This window comes from Vombatus ursinus, unplaced genomic scaffold, assembly GCF_900497805.2.
Source record: "Vombatus ursinus unplaced genomic scaffold, bare-nosed wombat genome assembly UNPS02014858.1, whole genome shotgun sequence".
NCBI classification, from domain to species: domain Eukaryota; kingdom Metazoa; phylum Chordata; class Mammalia; order Diprotodontia; family Vombatidae; genus Vombatus; species Vombatus ursinus.
This window is the reverse complement of record NW_020954636.1, coordinates 2162103-2182554: the sequence shown is the minus strand read 5'-3', so window position 1 is coordinate 2182554 and position 20452 is coordinate 2162103. Positions and strand designations below refer to the sequence as shown.

The window sequence follows — 20452 nt, the reverse complement described above, 5'->3', positions numbered from 1 at the left end:
GGGGGGAAAGGTAGAAAGAACTTAACTATACTCATCTTAACTTACTTAACTATACATATAACTTAACTATACATCATATATAACCATATGGCCAGCCTGTTAACCCTTGCCAAAGGAGAAATTAGAGACCTGAGTAAAAAAAATTAGGGACCTGCTTATTACTAGGAATTGAAGGATTAGAAATGAGCAATTTCATTACCAAAAGGACATTCATTGGAAACTGTTCGGGAAACCAGTTTATCTTGTGCTATAACTAAGGATTGAGGAGGAAAGTCTGGAGAACAGCACAAACCAAATATAGAAGATGAAGAGTGTTAGGGGCTGGGGGTTAGGATTTGGGTGCAAAGAATTATCTGTTCTGTGTAGGGGTCTGGGTGGAGTGGATTTCTGAAATAGTGTTTTAGATAGGAGACTTTTGATAATAACAATAATAATGTTAATGATAACAACAACTAACATTTATATAGTACTATAAGGTTTGCAAAGCACTTCATATAGTCTCATCTGGTTCTCATAACCCTGTGAGGTACATCCTATTACTATCTTCATTTTATAGATGAGCAAACTAAGGCTAACAGAAGTTAAGTAACTTGTCCAAAGGCACACAGCTAGTAAATATTAGGCAGGATCTGAACTCAAGTCTTCCTTACTACAAGCCACTATACTATATGCATGATACTGAAGCAAGGGAGAAGGGAGATGAAAGGGATGAGGCATGCCCTGAACTGAGTTTGAATGTGGGATATGTAAGGATTCGTGAATAGAAGTTACTTTAGGATTCTAGCATGGTGGTTAGACAGGATTCTAAAGATGAGAGGACTGGATACAGAGTTGTGGAAGGATGAAAATGTTAAAGATGAGGGTTAAAGAGTTAGGCCAGGTTAAAGCCTGGTCAAAGGCCAGCAGAATGGTACTTAGAAGGTCATTTGGGAACTATAAGGCCAGACAGAGATTCAGGGTTGGGAATTGGAGGTGGTGTGAGAGATTGGAGGGACTCACTTTGCACTCGAACTCAATCTTCTGGCTTAGGTAGATCAATTCTTCTGTCCGCCGCATGCTCTGGACATTGTTATTACAGTCTCGGATGAGCTAGAATGTTGGGAAAAGATGAGGAAACAGGAAGAATTACAAGTATTAGAGACTTTGGCCTTTGACTTTGTTGCTAAAAAAATCCTTTGTCCCAGAACCTGGAGAAATTCAAAATCCTTGCTTTTCATTAGAGAGCTGAAATTGAGCCCTCAGGTTCCTGTATTCTTTAAAATAGCAGGAAAGGATGACGGGAGGAAAGACAGCATATCTTTCGCAGAGAGACTTTTTTTTTCCATCTTGCCTATTGAAAATGGAGAAGTTGAGGATGGTAAAGAGAGAAAGAGAGAGAGAGAGAGAGAGAGAGACAGAGACAGAGAGACAGAGGCAGAGACACAGACTATCACACAGTTATGTGAGGAGAGGAGGCTTCATGGAATAAAAGAATGGTGATGCAGGGCAGAGAGAACTGGACTATGTTTTTGTTTTTTGCTTTTTTTGCTAGGCAATTGGGATTAAGTGACTTGCCCAGGGTCACACAGCTAGTTTGTGTTGTGTGTTGTGTGTCTGAGGCCGGAATTGAATTCAGGTCCTCCTGACTTCAAAGCTAGAGCTCTATCCACTGTGCCACCTAGCTGTCCTTGGATGGTGTTTTAAAAGAACACTCATCCCTGTAGCCTTGGATTCATAGCACTGGACTGGGAAGGAGTTCTCTATGGGGAAAGAAGGGATGCAAGTGGACAGACTGAATGGCCATTTTTCTTTATAAGCCATGGGACAGATTGGACTTAAGGGCTGTTAGCTTCCCACTCTTCAGTAGCCATCAAGACCATGAGATTAGTGGAAAAAAGTAGGATGCAAATTTAGGGACTACTCACCTCTTCCAAGGCATGGTGTGCTTCTGTGGCCTCTGCTTCTTCTGGGGAGCCAGGCTGTGTCCTCTTAAGAATATTCTGTGGCAAAGGAACCCATAGTTCAAAACAGAGGTGTGGAGGAAAGACAGATAAAATGGCAAGGAAACTAGGGAAGACAGACTAGGAAGAGAGTCAGGAACTGGGAGAATATAAAGTGGGGCACAAATATGACTATAGGCAAAAGTGAGATGATTCACATCACTCTCAGAGTCTGGAGTGGTTTGAGATAAGTGACTGCTACACTGAAAGAGGCTCAATAAGGAGACTAAATACCTGCAGTTAGATCTTCAGGTTTAGAGGGTCTGGAAGCAGGGTCGGGGGTGGGGGGGATCCAAATTACCTGGAGCAGCAGTTTGAGGCGGGTGATACGCTGGAAGGGCAGTATCAGAAAGGACTTCAGGGAAAGGCGCTGGCAGATAGGGTCACTTTCTAGCTTTTCCAGGACCTCCCGGAAATTGCTGTTGCTGTTCCTGTCATTAACACAGAAATTTAGGTAGAAGAAACAGACAGGGTATATTCAAAGGAATGAGGACCACAGGGATGATATGGACTCTGCCTGGAGGAACTGAGGTATGATGTGGAAGGAATGGAGGGGCACTGACATGCGTATTTTGGAGGTCCTAGAAACTTCTGGAAGCTCAGGATCTCACAGTAAGCATAAGGTGTGCTACTTGCAAGTAGGTATAATTTGGAGATTGGGAGGTTCAACAGGGTTGTGAGGAGAAATTATGCCAAGATGAGGCAGAGAAAGTGGTCTTACAGCAGACTTTGGAAAGTGCGCTCCTGATAAGTCTGGTTGGTGACGTAAGGTAGGTAGACACGCCGGAAAGCAGGTGCGTGGGTCAGGACGACATCACAAACATGGAAGGTAAAGATGTCATGCTCGAAATTCTCTTCTAGGTCCGAGAGAAACCTGTGGTCCCCCCACCAGATGTTGTGAGAAATCTGGGTCTGAACAGAGTAGTCAAGAGTACTTCCCCCACCCCTGCTATTCCTTAAGCTACTGATTTCCCTCTTCCAAATGCTTAATTTCATCTCTTGGGAGTCCCTCAGATCTCCTGGAGGTCAACCCAGTATTTAATTTGCTTTATACATCTGCTCTCCTCTCTCCCTATCTCTGGAGACATCCTGATCTTTCAGTATGGTATGATTGTATAATATATAGTATAATGGGAAAAGACATCTGGGTTCAAATGCTAGCTCTAACACTTACTAGCAGTATGACCCTGATCAAGTCATTTAATTCAGTTTCCTCATCTGTAAAATATGGATAATAATAATTATGCTTCCTCTGTAAACCTTAAAGCGCTATATAAATGTGATCTCTTTATTGAAACTTCAAATTCTTACTATGGCCAGGACAGGGAAAGTCTTGCTAACGGGGAAGGATATTAATTTTGTAAATCATCAACGTAGAGGAAACAATGGAAGGAGGAGGGAAATCTCACATGGTGCTGACATCCCGCACATCTTGTAGACGAGAGAAGAGCCACTGGTGTTCCTGGTTAGACAGTGTAGCCCGGAGCTGTGATGAGAGCTGGAAATGGTCTACAGCTACATGAAGACTTCGCAGGTAAGAAGCTTCTGACATGATAAGTTCAAATTTAGCCTGGGGAAAGATGGGAGGGGACTAAGAAGAATGGAAGGCAGCTGGAGGAAAACCATCAACTGAGAGGAGAGAAGATGGAGCTGGAAAAGGAAGAGGCCTCTACCACTCCAATAGAATTTGACAAAAGTCCCTTTGCCCCTACCCTTAGTCTACTTCCTTCCTCTAAGATTGATTTCAAACAAGTACAAGTCTGAGAGGTTTAATAGCCTTCTATATGATCCCAATACCACAGAAATGAAGATAACCTGAAAACAATTAAAAAGCCCCTCATATAGTCAAGGTAAAAACCCAGAGCACCTAGAGGAAAATCTTCTCCAGAAAAAGGGCACTTATTTCTCAAGATCTCAATGACATTATATGTACCTATCCCAGGGGCAGGCATCACCCCCATAGACACAAGGAAGGAAGGAAATAAGTTATTTATTAAATACCTACAGTATGCCAGGTACTGTTCTATGTGCTTTATACATATTATGTCAGTTAATCCTCACAACTACCCTGAGAGGTATTTTTATTGTTCTCATTGCTCCTGCTATTATTATCCCTAGGTTACAGTTGAGGAAGCTGAGGAAGATAGAGGGTAAAGTGACTTGTCCAGGGTCACACAACTAGTACGTATCTGAGACTGGATTTGAACTCAGGTCTTTCTGACTCCAGGCCCAGTGCTCTACCTACTGAGCCACCTAGTTATCTCTGCCCCATGCAAGGATGCACTGACCACAATGTGACTTAATTGGCCAACAATTAGCCTAGTGCACTATTTGATAAATACTTATCGAATTGAATTCATAAGATCTTTAGTCCACATGGAAGTAGCAATTTGGAATAGAGACAGGAAAAAGGATTCAATTCCGTGACCACTCTGATACAAATTCAGAAACCAAGATCAAACTCAGCCTCTTAAAATCTCTGTCTTCTGCAGTTTAAATGCCATCTTCTGCAGGGTGGCATTCACTCCTCTCAGCTGCTAGAACTTTCTCTCAAGGTTACTTTCCAGCTATTTGCACACACACACATACATATAAATTTATATATATATATATATATATATATACACATATGTACACACACAGACACACATTAATTTATTTACTCACTCATTCATTTATATGGCATCTCCCTCATCCAGATATGAGCTTCTTGAGGGCAAGGTCTCTATTTGCATTTGTTTGTATCTGCAGTGCTTAGCACAGTCCCTGGCATATAGTAAGTGCTTCATAAACATTTCCTTTTTGGTTGATTGATCATGAATTGGCATATATAAGAAGAGAGGAAAAGGGAAGATGGTAATGGCTTGAATATAACCTAAAATTCTTCAGAGAGATTTCTCCATGAGCTAATGACTGGGGATCCTGCTTAAGTGGGCAGAGAGTGGAGGGTGGGGCAGATGATACCAATCTCTATCTCCAAAGCCCCTGTCCCCTGGCCCATCCCTCTCTTACCTCCTGCAGTTTTTGGTTCTCATGAGTCATAGAGAGCAACATGGTGCTATTGCGTACTCGGGGGATGTCTTGCCATAAAGAGGCACTGGAAGCAATGGAGAGGCGCTGAAGATAAGAGTCTGGGGTAAGTGAAGATTTTCGGGGCTGTCGGGGAGAAGCTGGGCTGGACCCTTCAACCAGGCTGTCCAGCCTCTGCTGGCTTTGTATCTCCTTGTTTAGAGCCACATCACTATATTCCTGATAAAGCAGGTGGGCTATAGAAAGGGAGGATGGAAAGGAACAAGAGAAGACAATGGATATGGTTAAAAAGAAAAAAAAACAAATTTAGAATTAACCTGTTAAACTGGTCCTGAATTGGTTCTCAACTCTGACTCCCACTGATACTCATTTCAGCCCAGATTCACTGCTTTGTCCCAAAGTACTCACAAGAATTGATGAACTTTGAGCAGCGCCTGGCAACAGTACCCATCACATCCCTTGGTTTCTTCTCTCTGTGAAGTAGAGATGGTCAATGGATGGCTGATATCGTTGGGAAGAGACATGCACTGAGTAGCTAGGATATTTGACTATCTCTTATGCCCTCCCCCAGGTGCCATACAAATGCTGTAGAGAAATGCCAAAATGAGATCTGGGTTTCTTTAGGATATTTCTGAAGCCCCTATAAATCCAAAAGGATATTTTTCAGAGAGACGGTTCATAGGAATAGGACTTAGGGGAAAGAAGGGTCAGGTAGACCTACCTGTAAGTCCAAGGAGTATCCTCCACTTAAATGTTTCCTTTAGAATCCTGATGTCAATAATTTACCCCTTCCCCCCAACCTTGGGTATATAGGGACACTGAGAATTTTGAGGGCTCAGAAGGATGGATTTTTTTCAGGTTTTGGACCCTAGTTATCCATAAACTGAGATTCTGAAGGAGGCTTTAGTACCCTGAGGAAAGAGGATGCATAGATGTGTATGTTTGGGGGAGGGAAGGATTCCTTGCAAAGAACTCACCGAAGAACAATTGTGTCTGAGGGACAGGGAGGTTTTTCCATGGGGGGACCTTCCCTATCTGGAAATAGAAATGGGAAAATTACTTAGGTTACAGGGACTCTGGGGGGACAATTTCAGAAGAGAGCAGTATGAAGGGAGAGAGGTACTGCAGAAGGAGAGTGGTAGGACCCTGACCCTCTGGTCACCTAAAAAACCTCAAGCAAGCAAAGCATGCATTATTAAACCCATGACAAAGCAGAGGAAGCAATGAGAGCCCTGTAGCTCTTTGTCCTGATCAAACCTCTTCTGAAGTATTGAGTTTATTTCTGAGAAAACTTGTATTGAGAAGGAAACTGACAAGCTGACACATATCCAGAGGAGGGGGACCACAAAGGTGAGAAGTATAAGAACCGTACAAAAAAGGCTCAGTGGAAGGAACTGGGGATAGTAAGATGAAAGAAAGGTAGAAGAGGATAGGACAGCTGTGTTCAGAGGGTTTCACATGGAAATGGCATTAAACTTGGTTTGTTTTGGTTTCAGTGGGTTATAGTAGGACCAGTGATTAGAAGCTCTGGAGAGGCAGATTTCACTTTAACACAAGGAAAACCTGACAATTAGAATTCTATAAAAATGGAACAGGAACATTTTAAAGTAGTGAGTTTACTGTTCTTGGAGGTCTTCAAGTGGTGACTGAATGCCCACTCTTTAGGGATATTTGAAAGGGTATTCTTGCTCAGTGCTGAATTGAGCTAGGAGATTACTAGTTTCCCACCCTACCCCTCTCTCTCCCTCTGTCTCCACACACACACACACACCTCTTTGGGGATTCCTATTTAGCTATAGGTTGAATTAGGTGACTTCTAAGGTCTATTCTAACTCGGAGATTCTTTGATTCTCAACAAGCAGTAATCCAGATCTGTTCAAAGATAAATAATGATGGGAAATCCACTTTAAAAAAAATTCCTCTTCAAGGGACAACATAGAATCCTGTGGATTAAGAAAAGAGGCAGAGAGGAGCTACATGTTTATGTCTGAAGGAATGAAGAAGAAAACGAAGAGGGATATGGAAAAGGAAAGAGATTTGAACTAGGATGAGGGTAGAATTATTAAGAAGCACATGAGAGAGGAAAAGAGAGGAAGAGGGGACAGAGAAGTAGAAACATTACTGTGAGGTTAAGGAAATACTGAAGTGCTCTGTACGTTGGATATGTTATTGGTCAAAATCACACAAGTATAAGGACCACAGGGGATGGTATCTATGTGAAGATTGTGCTGATAAGACAATCCTAAAATGGAATGTGGTACACAGCTGGCCCAGATGAAGTCCCTAAGGTATTCCAATCACCCAAACACCACTGGAGTGTTTATATTCTTTGTTCTCTGGGGATTATATAGGGGAAAAAAAGAATGGAGTTGAGGGGAGGATTGGGCTTATGTTAACATGAGAACTTGGTGAAGAAGCAGAGTGGAAAATTGGATGAAAAGTGAAGAAGGAATTTCTGGTTCAGTTGAGCCAGAACCAGAGAAGGTGAGAATCGGTAGTATGCTTTAGGAAGATTGAAGGTGTAAAAATTACATCAATTCAAGACTAGGAAGAGAGTCCGGGGAGCTCCCTTTGAGAGAGGGGCTGGTAGGGTGAGAGGGGACAAGCTAGGTGGTATGGTGGATAAGATGCTCAGCCTAGTGTCTAGGAGACTTGAGATATAATCCAACCTCAGATACTTCCTACCTGTGTGACCTTGAGCAAGTCACTTAACCACTATTTGCCTCCATCTGTAATATAGCACCTACCTCCCAGGGTTGATATATGAGATAATGTAAAGCACTTAGCATATTGCCTGGCACATAGTAAGTGCTTTACAAATGTTAGCTATTAACACTTTATTGGCACAAATTTGTGGGTTGGGAGCTGGGAAAGGAAGAAGCTAAAGATCAGGTGAGAGTAGAGAAACGGTATTGAGGATGATATTTTAAAAAAGAAAGAGGGAGACATAAAGCCAGGGGGGATGGGATGTGAGAACAAGAAACCATGTGGGAAAGCACATGGGGCTATGAGGGAAAAGGCATACGAGGAAGAGATGAAGACAGCAAGCTGTTGCAGGGAAGGTCGTCTCAATAGGACCTGCAATTCTTTCTTCAAACAGCTCACCCCCCTTTCAATCCATTTCCTGTGACTGATGTAATGTATAGGATGATGGTGTTTGCATTACTCACCTAGGGTTTCCCCAGGGAAGACAGATGGTCTGCGAAGGCCTTGCCGGTTCCATCCCTTGGTCTTGTTCTGCCCCTCAGCAGGACTCTCTGAGTGCCCACCACTCACTTCCAAGAGTTTCCCGGGATCTTTCCTGTGGGGCCAGCTGGATGCTTTCTCCAAAGGCGGGTGGCTGGGTTTCCCTGACTGCTGCACCATGCCTCTATCTGATCTCCGGGGCCCATTGCCATTCCCTTGAAGAGTTCCTCTGCTCAAAGTCCTCACAGTCCCTTCTGATTGTCCATGTTCAGCCTGGACTCCTCCCAGGACAGAATGCTGTGGGTTCTGAGTCATGGAAGGAGCTGGGGAAGAAGGACTCAGCAGAAGGAAGTTGGTCATGTTACTGAAAGCCAGAGGAGAAGACATCTCATTTTTATACCTGCCAGGAAAGTTCAAACTGTCTGTTGGCCTGTCCACAGCTGGAGGCCAGGAGGTACGTCCAGCAGAAAGAGGAGAAGGGACTTCCCAGTTCCCTCCAGGTACCCTGGAGGAGCCAGGTTTTGACCTCAACTGATCTCCTACATTCACAATTGTCCTGTGAGTACTGTTGCTTCTCCATTTAGCCTTTGGGGGCAGTGGAGGTGGCTTGGTATCAGGATCCGAAATGGGAAGAGGAGGAAGAGGTTTGTTTTTCTTACTTAGGGTGGCAGATGTGGGAGGGTGGTAGGGTGGGGGTGTGATTGGGGTGGGAGGTAGCGGCTTATTGTACCTCAGTCTAGGAGTCTGAGTATGGTGGGAAGTGTCTGTGACTGGGGTAGAAGGCAGAGGTCTATTCTGTCTTGCCTTAACAGGGAGAGAAGGTCTTTCAGGGGAGCCAGGTAGTACTGAAGCTAAGGCCAATGTGGGAGGGTGGCTATACCGTTTTTGGGCAGGGGGCTTGGCATGGTGACTGCTATGTCGTGCTGCCAGGGGAGGATGACTGTGCCGCTCCCGGAGTGGGATGGGGGGTAGCAGTTCATGTAATCCCATTTCCACCATGGATGAGGAAGGAGGAGAGCCATGGGTAAGTCCCCCTGAGACAGAGGCTTCCTTTTTTGGTGGACACCAAGTTTGGCTATCAGTGGCACCAACCATCTCTAAATATGGGGTGAATTCTTGAAGTTGGCTCAAGGAGGAAGGGTCAGAAGAGGGCTCCAGCCTAGCCTGCTCCTCCCTTCCTGGGATCTCAACATGGTGGATTGCAGGCTCAGAGAGTCTCTGCGCTGACTCTGAGTGATAGAAGGAAGCTGGAGTCTGGCCTAGATACTGAGGCTGCCCTCCCCCATAGGAGCTTGGAGCAGAGCTACTCCCATGGTACTGGATGGTTTCCTCAGAGGCTTCTGAGAGGTTTAGGGTGCTGGCCCAGTCAGAGTTGGCATGTGGTACCAAGGGAGGCTCTCCAGGAGAGGGTATGTGGAGAATATTCAAGGCAGCATCAGGGTCCCAGTGGTGAAAAGAGAATTCTTTGTCAAAGGAAAAGGATCTAGAGAACTCTGGCAGATGTGATGGGAGTGAAGAATCTCCCATAGGAAAGAAGGTAGGGGGGCAGGAAGATGATGAGGTGGTTGTGTTGGGATCTGCCTTGGTAGAACTCGAGGCCTCTGTCCGAGGAGCTATAGCGATTGGCCTTGGAGGTGCTGGTTTCTTCCCCAAGATAGGCATTGCTCTGTCTCCTAGACCATACTCTTCCTCCCAGCCATTTTGCTCTGCTTCTTTCTCAGAATTCTTTCCAGAGACACTGTGAGGAGGGATGAACTGGAGACATCCTGATGACTCCTGTCCAGGCTTCAGAGTAGAGTCTGGGCAGGAAGAGTGCATGGAGAGCTCAACTCTAGAAGACTCAGTGTTTATCCCTTCCTGAGTCTCAGGTCTTATGACAGTGGAAACAGGATCTCCTGGGAAAGAGCTCCATGAAATATTGGCACCTGGGACAATCTGGGTCAATGGCAAGGAACCACAATACTTCTGAATCCCCTCATTCTCATTTCTCCTTGCCATTCTCTCTACCTCCAGTGTTTCTCCAGCCACGTTCTCCTGTTCTTCCTTACCTCCCTCTAGCTTCCACTGCTCCTCTACAGCTCCCTGTTTTTCCTTCCCCTCACCCACTATCTTCTCCTGTTTCTCACCTAACTCTTGGTCCTTATCATAATGATCTGCCTTTCCCTGATCCTCTACCAGCCCATTTCCTTGGTTTTTCTCTTCTCCTACTTTCCCATGACCCTGCTTCTCCACATCCTTGTCTCTTGGGTACCCTTCCCTGTGATTCTGATCTTCTACTTCCCTATTAAACATCTCTCCTTCTCCTTGTTTTCCCAGAACCAATTCAACCTGTCCCTTATCTTCTTGTCCTTGGACATATGTTACCACCTCCAGTTCCTGTTTTCCTGAGAGTCCATCAATCCACTCTAGCTCCCCCTGGTCTTCCAGTTCCCTCTGTTCCCACTTTCCATGTTTCCCTGGACCCCTGGCCTCCTCTTGTCTCTTATGTACCAGCCCTTCTTGCCCTCCATTTTCCTTCCTCTCTTGGGCCTGGGGCTCCCCCTCTTGCTGGGCAACTCTTCTTCCTGCATGAGAGATCAGACTGTTGGGTTCTTCAGGAGGAGAACAGGACTTAGCCTCAGTGGAGGAGAGAAGAAAGACTCCTTTCTCCACCTTCTCACTGGCTTCTGACCTTTCAGTTTCCTTCAGAGGGTTAGGGACCTCTGGACAAGATTCTACCCCAATCTCGCTACTTATTTCATTGGGGATGGGGTCATTGTCCAGGCCAGCAACCACGGTGGGGCAGATGGAGTTCTCTGCAGGGATGGAAGGCGCATGGCCCTCTTGGAGGCCCTGGGATGCTAGCCCTGAAGGTCTCTGAACTCCTGACTCTGCAGTCACAACATCTCCATAGTTAGGCTCCAAAGAGCCTAGAATATCTTCCTGGCAAAGAGTGGGTAGTATCTCTTCATTTGGGCTTGGATTACACAGATCTCTCTGCTGAGCCCCAAAGACATCATCATCATCCTCAGCCCACTCCCAGGCAGGGTCCTCTGTCTCTGCTGCTTCAGGCTCTGAACCAGGGATGCAGCTGTTCTTCATGAGGGACATTGGAAAGGTGTGGGGTTCTTCCAGAGCAGTAGCTGGAGTAGAAGCATCAGGAGGAGGACCTTCAGCCTCCATCAGGGCTGACTCCTAAAGAGAAAGAAAGGTCAATAGAAGCCAAAGCTGGGGGAAGGGCTATGCTGCTTTTAACTATCTGACTTTTGGTTTGGATCTAAGGCTACACTTGAATAGAGACATTCAGAAATTCAGGAAACTCCCTCTACCACCACAAGAGAGGCTACTCTTCTGGCAACTTACAACCTTGGAGAATTACCTCTGGCAAAGGGAGGAGGTTAACTGACCTGCCCAGTCAGTCGCTGACAGAGTCAGTAGGTGTTAGAGGTGGCACTTGAATCCAAATTCTCCTCACTCTGAAACCAGCCTGTGAAATACTGCCTTTCATGGGGACCATGAAGAAGAAAGAAAGGAGACATCTGTTCTCTGTTGCTTGAATGGTCATTCTTCAATGCTAAAATTATCTGGCAACGTATGTCTTTATCACCCAACCACAATAGAATTATTCACATCTATCATATTAATTTCCTCCTACCCATTCTCCACTACGAATTCTGCTTCCTCCCTGCAATTCCTGCACTTCAGACTCTTCCTACCTCTTGCTTAGATTATTGCAATACTCTCCTAAGTGGTCTTCCTATGTCCAGTCTCTCTCCTCTTTCCCCTGATCCATTTTCTTTTCTGTTTTTTTTTGTTTTTTTTTTGGTGAGGCAATTGGAGGTAAGTGACTTGCCCAGGGTCACACTGCTAGTAAGTGTCAAGTGTCTGAGGCTGGATTTGAACTCAGGTCCTCCTGACTCCAAGGTTGGAGCTCTATCTACTCCACCACTTACCTACACCCCCTCCCTGATCCATTTTAAACACAGTTATAACAGTATTCATCGAAAGCACCACTCCAATTATGTTATTACTTAAGAATCTTCAATGGTCCTTACTGCCTAATATCCAAACTGATTATCCTGGCACTCAAGGCCTTATGTGATCCGATCTCAATTCACCTTCCCGGCCCACTACTCTATACCATCTTATGCTTCACTTAAACTGGTGTGCTGTCTAGACAATCTCTGAAAGTTTGTGCCCCAGTATCATTATTGAAAATATCCCTTCCACCTAGCTAAGACTTTCTCCCCCAATTGCCTGTCAAAATTCTATCTTTCATTCAAGACAGCTCAAACACCCTTTTCCTTATTTTTTCCCTGAATCACAAATAATTTATCATTCCTATGAATCCCTATGACATGTTAGTCATTTCTTCCTTATGGGGAATTTATCATTATTTACCTTGTCATTGTATATCTGTATACTGGTGTCCTTGATGAGGCTCACAACTCCCTTATAAGACTGCAGAATCCTTTAGGGTGATGTCTGTGGCTTATTCAGCCATGTGCCACCCCCCCCATATAACCTAGTACAAGGCCTTGTATACCAACACCTGTTGGAACAATGACTAAATGAATGAATTATATACACTTGGATAGGTAGCATTCACTAGCTATTTACATGTCTAACTGTCCAAAAGGTATCATGTATGAAAGACACATGTAACCACACACACACTATTTGTTATAGCTGGGTATCTACCACCTAATACTTAATCCAACTTATCAGACATGTTTTAGCCACCTATTATGTGCAAGGAGGAACTGTGTTGAATATAGGGGAGCAAAGCCAAAAATATGAGGTCTATGATTAAATTCTACCAGGGAATCAAATAAGAAAGTACAAGAAAATTTGAGAACAGGAGACATCGTCCGAGAGAAGCTTTGTAACTTTCCTCCAGACAGGTGAAAGGGAATTGCTTATGTAACTCAGGCTCAGCAACTCAAGCATGGTCCAAGATACTAAGCAAAGGTGGAAATGCAGGAACAGAGGATCACAAGAGATAACCTATGTAAAATGCTTTGCAATACCTTTAAAAGTTATGTAAATGCTAAGTATTATGAGTTCAAAATCCCAAGGCCATTAGCAAGTATAATGAAGACCTTAGACTAGGGAAGCCAGGGAAGCTGAGAGTTTACTGAGAGTCCAAGCAGCAGGAGCAATTGAACGCATCATTGGCCAGAGAAAGAACCACCTAGGGTTTTAAATACCAGGTTGTGCATGGTTGTACTCACTCCTTAGGCTAGCCCACACTTGAACGTCAACCCTGCTTACCCAATCTGCCTGCTCCCTCCCCAGTGAGGACCAGACGCAGAAAATGACACAGTCTCATCTACATATAAATGCATACAGGGTAACAGGGCCCTGAGTGACTTCTAAACACTTGACCCTATATACCCATCAGGCAGGACCTTATATATCCAACAGATATTACCACCAGTATAGGTGACAAGGGCCCATCCTCCCTCTCAGTGTACAGAGCTTGAGTGAACACCCAATGTTTCAGTTAGAGATAAAGGGAAGTTCATGTCCCATAGCCAATTCTGAGGCACCACAGATAGCACAGAGATGTAGCCAGATCAAAAGACAGATAACACTTGATGGGAAATCATTCCTGAACATCTCACAGACACTGGGTAGAACAAGGCCCCTGTCAATCCTACAGATACATTATATAATATTGTCCCATTCAACCCATTCAAATATGAATATAATGACTAATGATTTTTGTCAACCTTATGGCTACTATATATAACGTGGCTCTTTACGCCCCATCAGAGAATCAATCAATAAGCATTTATTAAGTGTTTACTATATTCTCGGTGTTTTAGGTGCTGTTAGGTGTTAGATTAGGGATTCAAAGACAAAAAAGAAATAATCCTTGCCATCAAAAAACTCCCATTTTGTTGGAAGAGAAAACATACACTCATATAATTGTAGACAAAATTATAAAAATGTAGACAAAATAAATACTGTGCATCACATTAATAAAGTTCTGAAAAATATCTGTGGTTTGGGGGTAGGCTGAAAACTCAAAATGAGTCAACTGTGCGATGTGGTAGCCAAAAGAAAAAAAAGCTAATGTGATCTTAGGCTGATGAAAGAGAGGAATAATGATGGAAAATAAAGAGAAAACAGACTCACTCTACTCTGCTCTGGCCAGACCACATCTGGGCCATTGTGTTCAATCTCGACCACAATAGTTTATGAAGGGCACTGATAAGCTGAAGAGCATCCAAAAGAGGGCACCACATTGGTGAAGAGCCTTGAGTTTATAACATAAGAAGATCAGTAGAATGTGACCTTAAGGGAAGGTACTGCCTCACTTTTTAAATTTGTAAGCCCAATACTTAGAACAGTACTTAACACATAGTTGTCATTGAATCATTTCAGTTGTGTACAAATCTTTATGACCCAATTTTGGGAGTTTTCTTGACAAACACACTGGAGTGGTTTGCCATTTCCTTCCCCAGCTCATTTTACAGATGAGGAAACTGAGGCAATCAGAGTTAAATGACTTGCCCAAGGTCACACAACTAACAAGGGTCTGAGGCTAGACACTTAATAAATGCTTGTTGATTGATGGCTGATAGCTATCATTTATATAGCACTTTAAGGCTTTCAAAGTGTCTTATAAATAGTATCTTCATTTGTTCTCACATGAACTCTGAGAGTTAGGTACAAGTATTATCCTAATTTTACAAATGGGGAAACTGAGGGAGACAAATTAAGTGATGTGTTCAGGGTCACATAATAATAATAACAATATATAATATATATATATATACATACATATACATACATACAGAGAGAGAGAGAGAGAGAGAGAGAGTTTACTGACTGTGCTAAGTACTTTATAATTATTATCTCATTTGGTCCTCACAACAATACTGGGAAGTGGTTGCTATTAGTATCCCCATTTTACAGATGAGGAAACTGAGGCAGGCAAATTCAGTGACTTGTCCAGGGTCACATACCTAGTAAATGTCTGCAGCAGAATTCAAACTCAGGTATTGTTGACTCCAAGTCCAGTACTCTTTGCATTATAACACCTAGCTGCTTCCAATGATTCATCATGTGAAGGAACTGGGGACATTTAGCTTGGAGAAGAAAATAGTTAAGTAGGACAAAATAGCTGTCCTCAAGTACTGTCATTCGAAGAGGAATTAGCCTTGTTTTACTTGACCCTTGAGGGAACAATCAGAAGTAATGGATGAAAATTGCAGTCAAATTCAGGCTTAATACAAGGGGAAACTTCCCAATAATTAGAGCTAGTTATAGGTAGAATGAACTGCCTCAAGAGATAATGGTTTTGGGGGCAGGTAGGTGGAACAGTGGATAGAGCTCTGACCTTGGAATCAGGAGGACCTGAGTTCAAATCTGGCCTCAGATACTTGACACTTACTAGTTACTAGCTTGTGTGACCCTGGGCAAGTCACTTAACCCTGACTGCCTCACCAGAAAGCAAAACAAAAAAAGGGGGGGGGGAGAGTGAAATAAAAAAAAAAGGGAAAGAAAGTGATATAATGGTTTTTCCTTCATTGGAGGGGCTTAAAGTAATAGCTGAATGACCACCATTCTAGAGAATTTTATTGGGCATACTTTTTGTTGTTGTTATACATTGGACTAGATGACTGTCAAGGTCCCTTCCAACTGGAAAATTATATGATTTTGTAAATATATTCACTCTGGTACACCATGTGTGGCATAGTCCCCATTCACTCCATAGATGCTATATGAAACAACAGAATTCACCTGAAGACACTGTAGGATTGAGTCCTTATTCAGTCCATGGACGTCTGTTCTACATCAATGTTATCCAGTTCCCTGGGTGTTATGTGGACTCTATCCATTCTAGTAATGCCATTTTGTCCTAACCCTAAGCACCAGAAAATGCTATATGCCCCTTACTTTTTATCCAGTCCAATTATACATTTACTCTATGAGTTATATAGGTTCTATCCATTCAAAAGATATTAGAACTGAAAAAAGACCTGTTTCTAATATATAAATACCAGAGATTTAGAGTTATAAGAGGCCTTTGAGGCCATCTAGTCCAACAATCTTATTTAACATATTAGGAAACTGAGGTCCTGAAGCTTATCTAGGGTTGCAAAGGTAGTGTCAGAGGTACAATATAAATCCAAGTAGTCTGACTCTAAAGCCAATTTTCTTACATGGTCTCTATATACCCCCTGGAAGCTGTCTATCTGAAGGCACTTGTAGTGATTCTTTTCCTACCTTTTCCAAAGATATTATGATGTGGTCTCTATAAAGCCCAGATAGTTGTTCCAATAATTCCAAAAGTACTTGGTATGGTAAAACTGCAATCACATCATGTACTTGAAGACCCTTGGAACAGCAGGACACCTCTCTACCTTTGAAGTTACCATATATGATATGATATCATTCACTCCATATACACTGTGCCCATAAGCACATGAAGCCAATGAAAGTGACTAGATTCCTACTATCCTGCAGATGCCACAAAACTGGGTCTCAGCCTTTTTTGCATCATGGACCTCTTTGGCAGTCTAGAAAGCCTATGGGTCTTTTTTCCAAATGTTTATAAATGCATAAAATTATACCTACATATATACACACATATATGTATACATGTATAATTACATATGCATGTATAGTTATAAACAAAACCAATTATATTGAAATAATGATGTATTTTTTCCCATCCAAGTTTACCAATTACCCCTCCCTACTCCCACCTCCACCCCTGTGAAATCTATCCATGGACCTCCTTGGTTGGGGGGGTGGTTTGTAGACCCCAGCTTAAGAAGCCCTGACATAGAGTATATCCACTCCAATAACACTACATTACAGAAAAAAAAGTTTGTTTCCAATAGATGATGGGTGACATGTCACCTATTGACCTTATAAACAGCTATCTTATATCTAGTGTATGGACATTTGTGTTGACATGCCTCCATCTACCACAAATACATCATGTGTAATGGGGTACCTATTTACTCTATATCATGTATGACAACTCTTACCGTGAAGATACCAATGTGATGTGACCTTTCCAAAGATACCACATATGAAATTCATACAAAAGACAACAAGGGTGGTAAATATATTAGCCAGCCCCCTTATGGGTGCCATGTGCAACACTGCTTTTATCTAGACCCTATAGTGCTTAATATAGTCTCCATATGCCTCAGAGACAGCGGGGTCATACTTCAGACAACCAGGTGACCTGTTTTACCAGGGCAGTTATGCCCTCCACAAACACAGATTATATATCCTCTAAAGCTTAGCAGTTACGTGTGTGTGTGTGTGATAATCCCCTGATGGCCAGACTTCTAATGATCAATCTCTTTGACCTTAGTGGAGATGGTGCTTGAAAAGATTTCAGTTTTGGAGTTTGTAAGTGAATGCTTTTCCCCAACTTGACAGGACTTTCCAGAAATTGTGATTAGCTAGCATAGTCTTTAAGAACCCAAATGATTTCCATATCTTTATGAGAGTCTTCAGAATAGGGCTCTAGTGGAAGACGATAACCATATAACCCAGATTTTCTGGAACCACACCCACTTACAAGAAAAGAGGGTGTACTTTTATCAACTGCAAAAAAAAAGAATACCCTCTGTCCGGCTATATGCCCCAATTATAAATGGTTGGTGATTGATTGATTAATTGATGGTCACGGTACCCAGAGAAAACAGAATGATAATCCTTATACAAACCACAGATACCACATTATACGTGCCATATCTACTTCTTACACCCAGTTGGCAAAACACTCCACCCACACCACTGAAATAGCGTAAAACTGTCCTTATTCATTCCATTCCATACCTACTTTATATGTCACATTGGTCATTACCTAAATACTAGGGTGCCAAATGTGCCTATTTATTTACATGTTGTCTTTTCCTTTAGAATGCAAGGTTTTTTAGGACAGGGGATTTTTTCCCCCTTTGATTTCTTATGCTTACACAGGGATTGGAATAAAGTTACTAATCTCTTAATAATGCATGTTGATTGATTGGTTGATTTATCTCACAGACATTTTATATACCATGCATATTACTGCTCCCTAGCTACTCATGAAATACTCTATATGACACTGCTGGCATTATCTACCCAATAGATACCACATGTGGAATTTCTATCTACCCCATTGACACCATGTGAGACAAGACCCCTCAACATCTCACATATATGACCTATCATGTGCATCTGCACACCTATATGTACCTGAATTTTCCACATTGTCCAAGTCCTGAAGGTGAATCCTGCTGAACCAGCCTGCCTGGTCCTCAGTCAGATCCTGACACAGCCCTATCCACACACAAACACTGATAATACAAATCCTTCCCCATCTTGGGGATATCCTGATCTATTCCTATTCTGTGCCAGAATCTATTGTGTATATACATTCCTCTCTTTATCCTCATGCACACTTCATACCTGCAATGCTGAACTGCTCCCTCAAAGCATCCTCTCTCACAACTTCCCGGGGCTTAAGGAAGGATTATTTCTATTTGGAGCCCTCAAGATGATTTAACTAAGTTGTTGCATGTTAAGGCCTGGGCCAGAAGTTCCTCCATATCTGAGGTACAGAGTTAACAGGAAGTTTGGGATATAGGCTAGTACAGAAGAAGAAGGGGGAAAATAGTGAAAGGGTTTGGAAAAAGTACAGTGCGGATTAATGGATACAGTAGTGTACATGGAGTCAGGAAAAACTGGGTTCAATTCTTGCCTCAGATACTTAATAGCCATCAGACTCTGGGCAAGTTATTTAACCTCTCTATGCCTCAGTTTCTTCATCAGTAAAATGAGGGGGTTGGATTCCATCGACTCAAAGGTCCTTTCCAGTTCTAAATTTATAATCTTATGATCTAAGGAGAGTACTACAATAGCTATCCCGACCTCCTATAAGGCCTTACTTAAGAGTGCAAAAGAAGGCACCGCAGGGAAGAAAAGGAGGAAGGAAGCCAGGAATAAAAATCCTCCTCGCACTACCACCACCACCTCCTCCTCTTCCTTCTCTCGATTTATCAGCGACAACAGGATAACCTAACCCTGGCCAGAGTTCACTTTCATGAAGACAGGAGGAGTTATGCGTCTGGAAATGAAAATCCAAGGCCAAGTGTGGACAGAGTACTGGACTTTTGGCAGGTTCATTACCCCAGCAAGTGTCTTCTTGGAAGTGGGCTACTGAGTAGACTGTGTTATGTTTCTGGAGATAAGGCTTTGGAGGAAGTACATTTTGGGAGGAGCTTACTTCCAGAACCTGGATTTGGGGAGAGGAGGCTAAGGGGGGGGGGTCTCATTTCCAGATGAAGCATCCTTATTATTGAGACGGTGTGTTGTGTATGTGTGTGTTCCTATGTATATTTGGATCTTGGGGTGTGTGTATTTGGAAGGAGGCCCCAAGTGCGGTTAATTCGGGAAAGAGGTAAATATTTCTGGGGACAGGGTGCTTTAGGGATTCCTTACTGTGGTAGTTCGATCCCTAGAGAAGGGATTCTGCGGCCCAGGTGGGAGCCCTGATCTCTGGGGTTGCACAAGAGTTAAGAGCTCGGAGTTGGGACAGCATTTCTGAGTTGGGAGCCCTGGAGCACTTTTCTCGGACCGGAGCATTTCCTTTCGTCCTCCTCCTCTCCCTTCCCCAAGGGACTCACTCAAACACCTAAAACTCTTTGCCTATCTGCCCAGCCCCCCATTTCCGGAGTCTGCTCCCAGGGACCCAGCTGGGAAGGCCTCCTTTCCCCACCGCTCCCCACTTCCCCCTCAAGCCCCACTGGAGCTCAGCCTGAGTTGGGGGCAAGGGCAAGAGGAGGAGGGCACCCACCTGGTCAGTGTCACATGGTCCGGGCTGTCTGGGTAGAAAGATCTCCACTGGGGTCCCAGCTCCTGCCGGCAGTCCCCGACTCAGGCCCTAGCCGCCCCACCCTCCTAGCCTGCCCCTCCCCTCCCAAAGCGGGAGGGATCTCATTCTCCTAGGAAGTTTCAGGTGAGGCAACCCGGGACACACCTTCCTGGGGGTGGGACGGGACCCATCTATGCTGAGGCCTCATTGGTGTGAGAGGAGCCAGGCGTCAGCCCTGGAAAGTGACTGGGGCCCCAAGAGGAGCCCGGGGAGCCAGGGGAGGGGCAGGCTGTCCTGAGAGAGAGTGAAAGAAGGAGATGTCTGTTGGGGCTGGGAGCGAGCAGGGTTGAGTAGGGAGATGAAGCCAGCGAAGTGGGAAGAACGTGGACCAAGTTGGGAAAGAAGATCGCCAAGGAAAGACAGGACTGAGGGGTGGGGGTGA

General features: G+C 43.8%; 1 protein-coding gene and 1 pseudogene across 1 annotated transcript in view; one reads left to right on the top strand and one right to left on the bottom strand.

Moving 5' to 3' along the window:
• Positions 1-20403, bottom strand: part of ARHGEF5 (Rho guanine nucleotide exchange factor 5) — a 26992-nt gene extending 6589 nt beyond the window's left edge. Inside the window, 10 exon segments of the mRNA XM_027841249.1 lie at positions 1000-1089; positions 1905-1979; positions 2281-2410; positions 2701-2853; positions 3389-3549; positions 4992-5245; positions 5418-5482; positions 5987-6044; positions 8180-11369; positions 19993-20403. Of these exon segments, the coding sequence (XP_027697050.1) occupies positions 1000-1089; positions 1905-1979; positions 2281-2410; positions 2701-2853; positions 3389-3549; positions 4992-5245; positions 5418-5482; positions 5987-6044; positions 8180-11369; positions 19993-20136 (4320 nt within the window). The 5' untranslated portion in view covers positions 20137-20403.
• LOC114027264 overlaps positions 1-20452 on the top strand; it is a 229884-nt pseudogene that overhangs the window by 160000 nt on the left and 49432 nt on the right.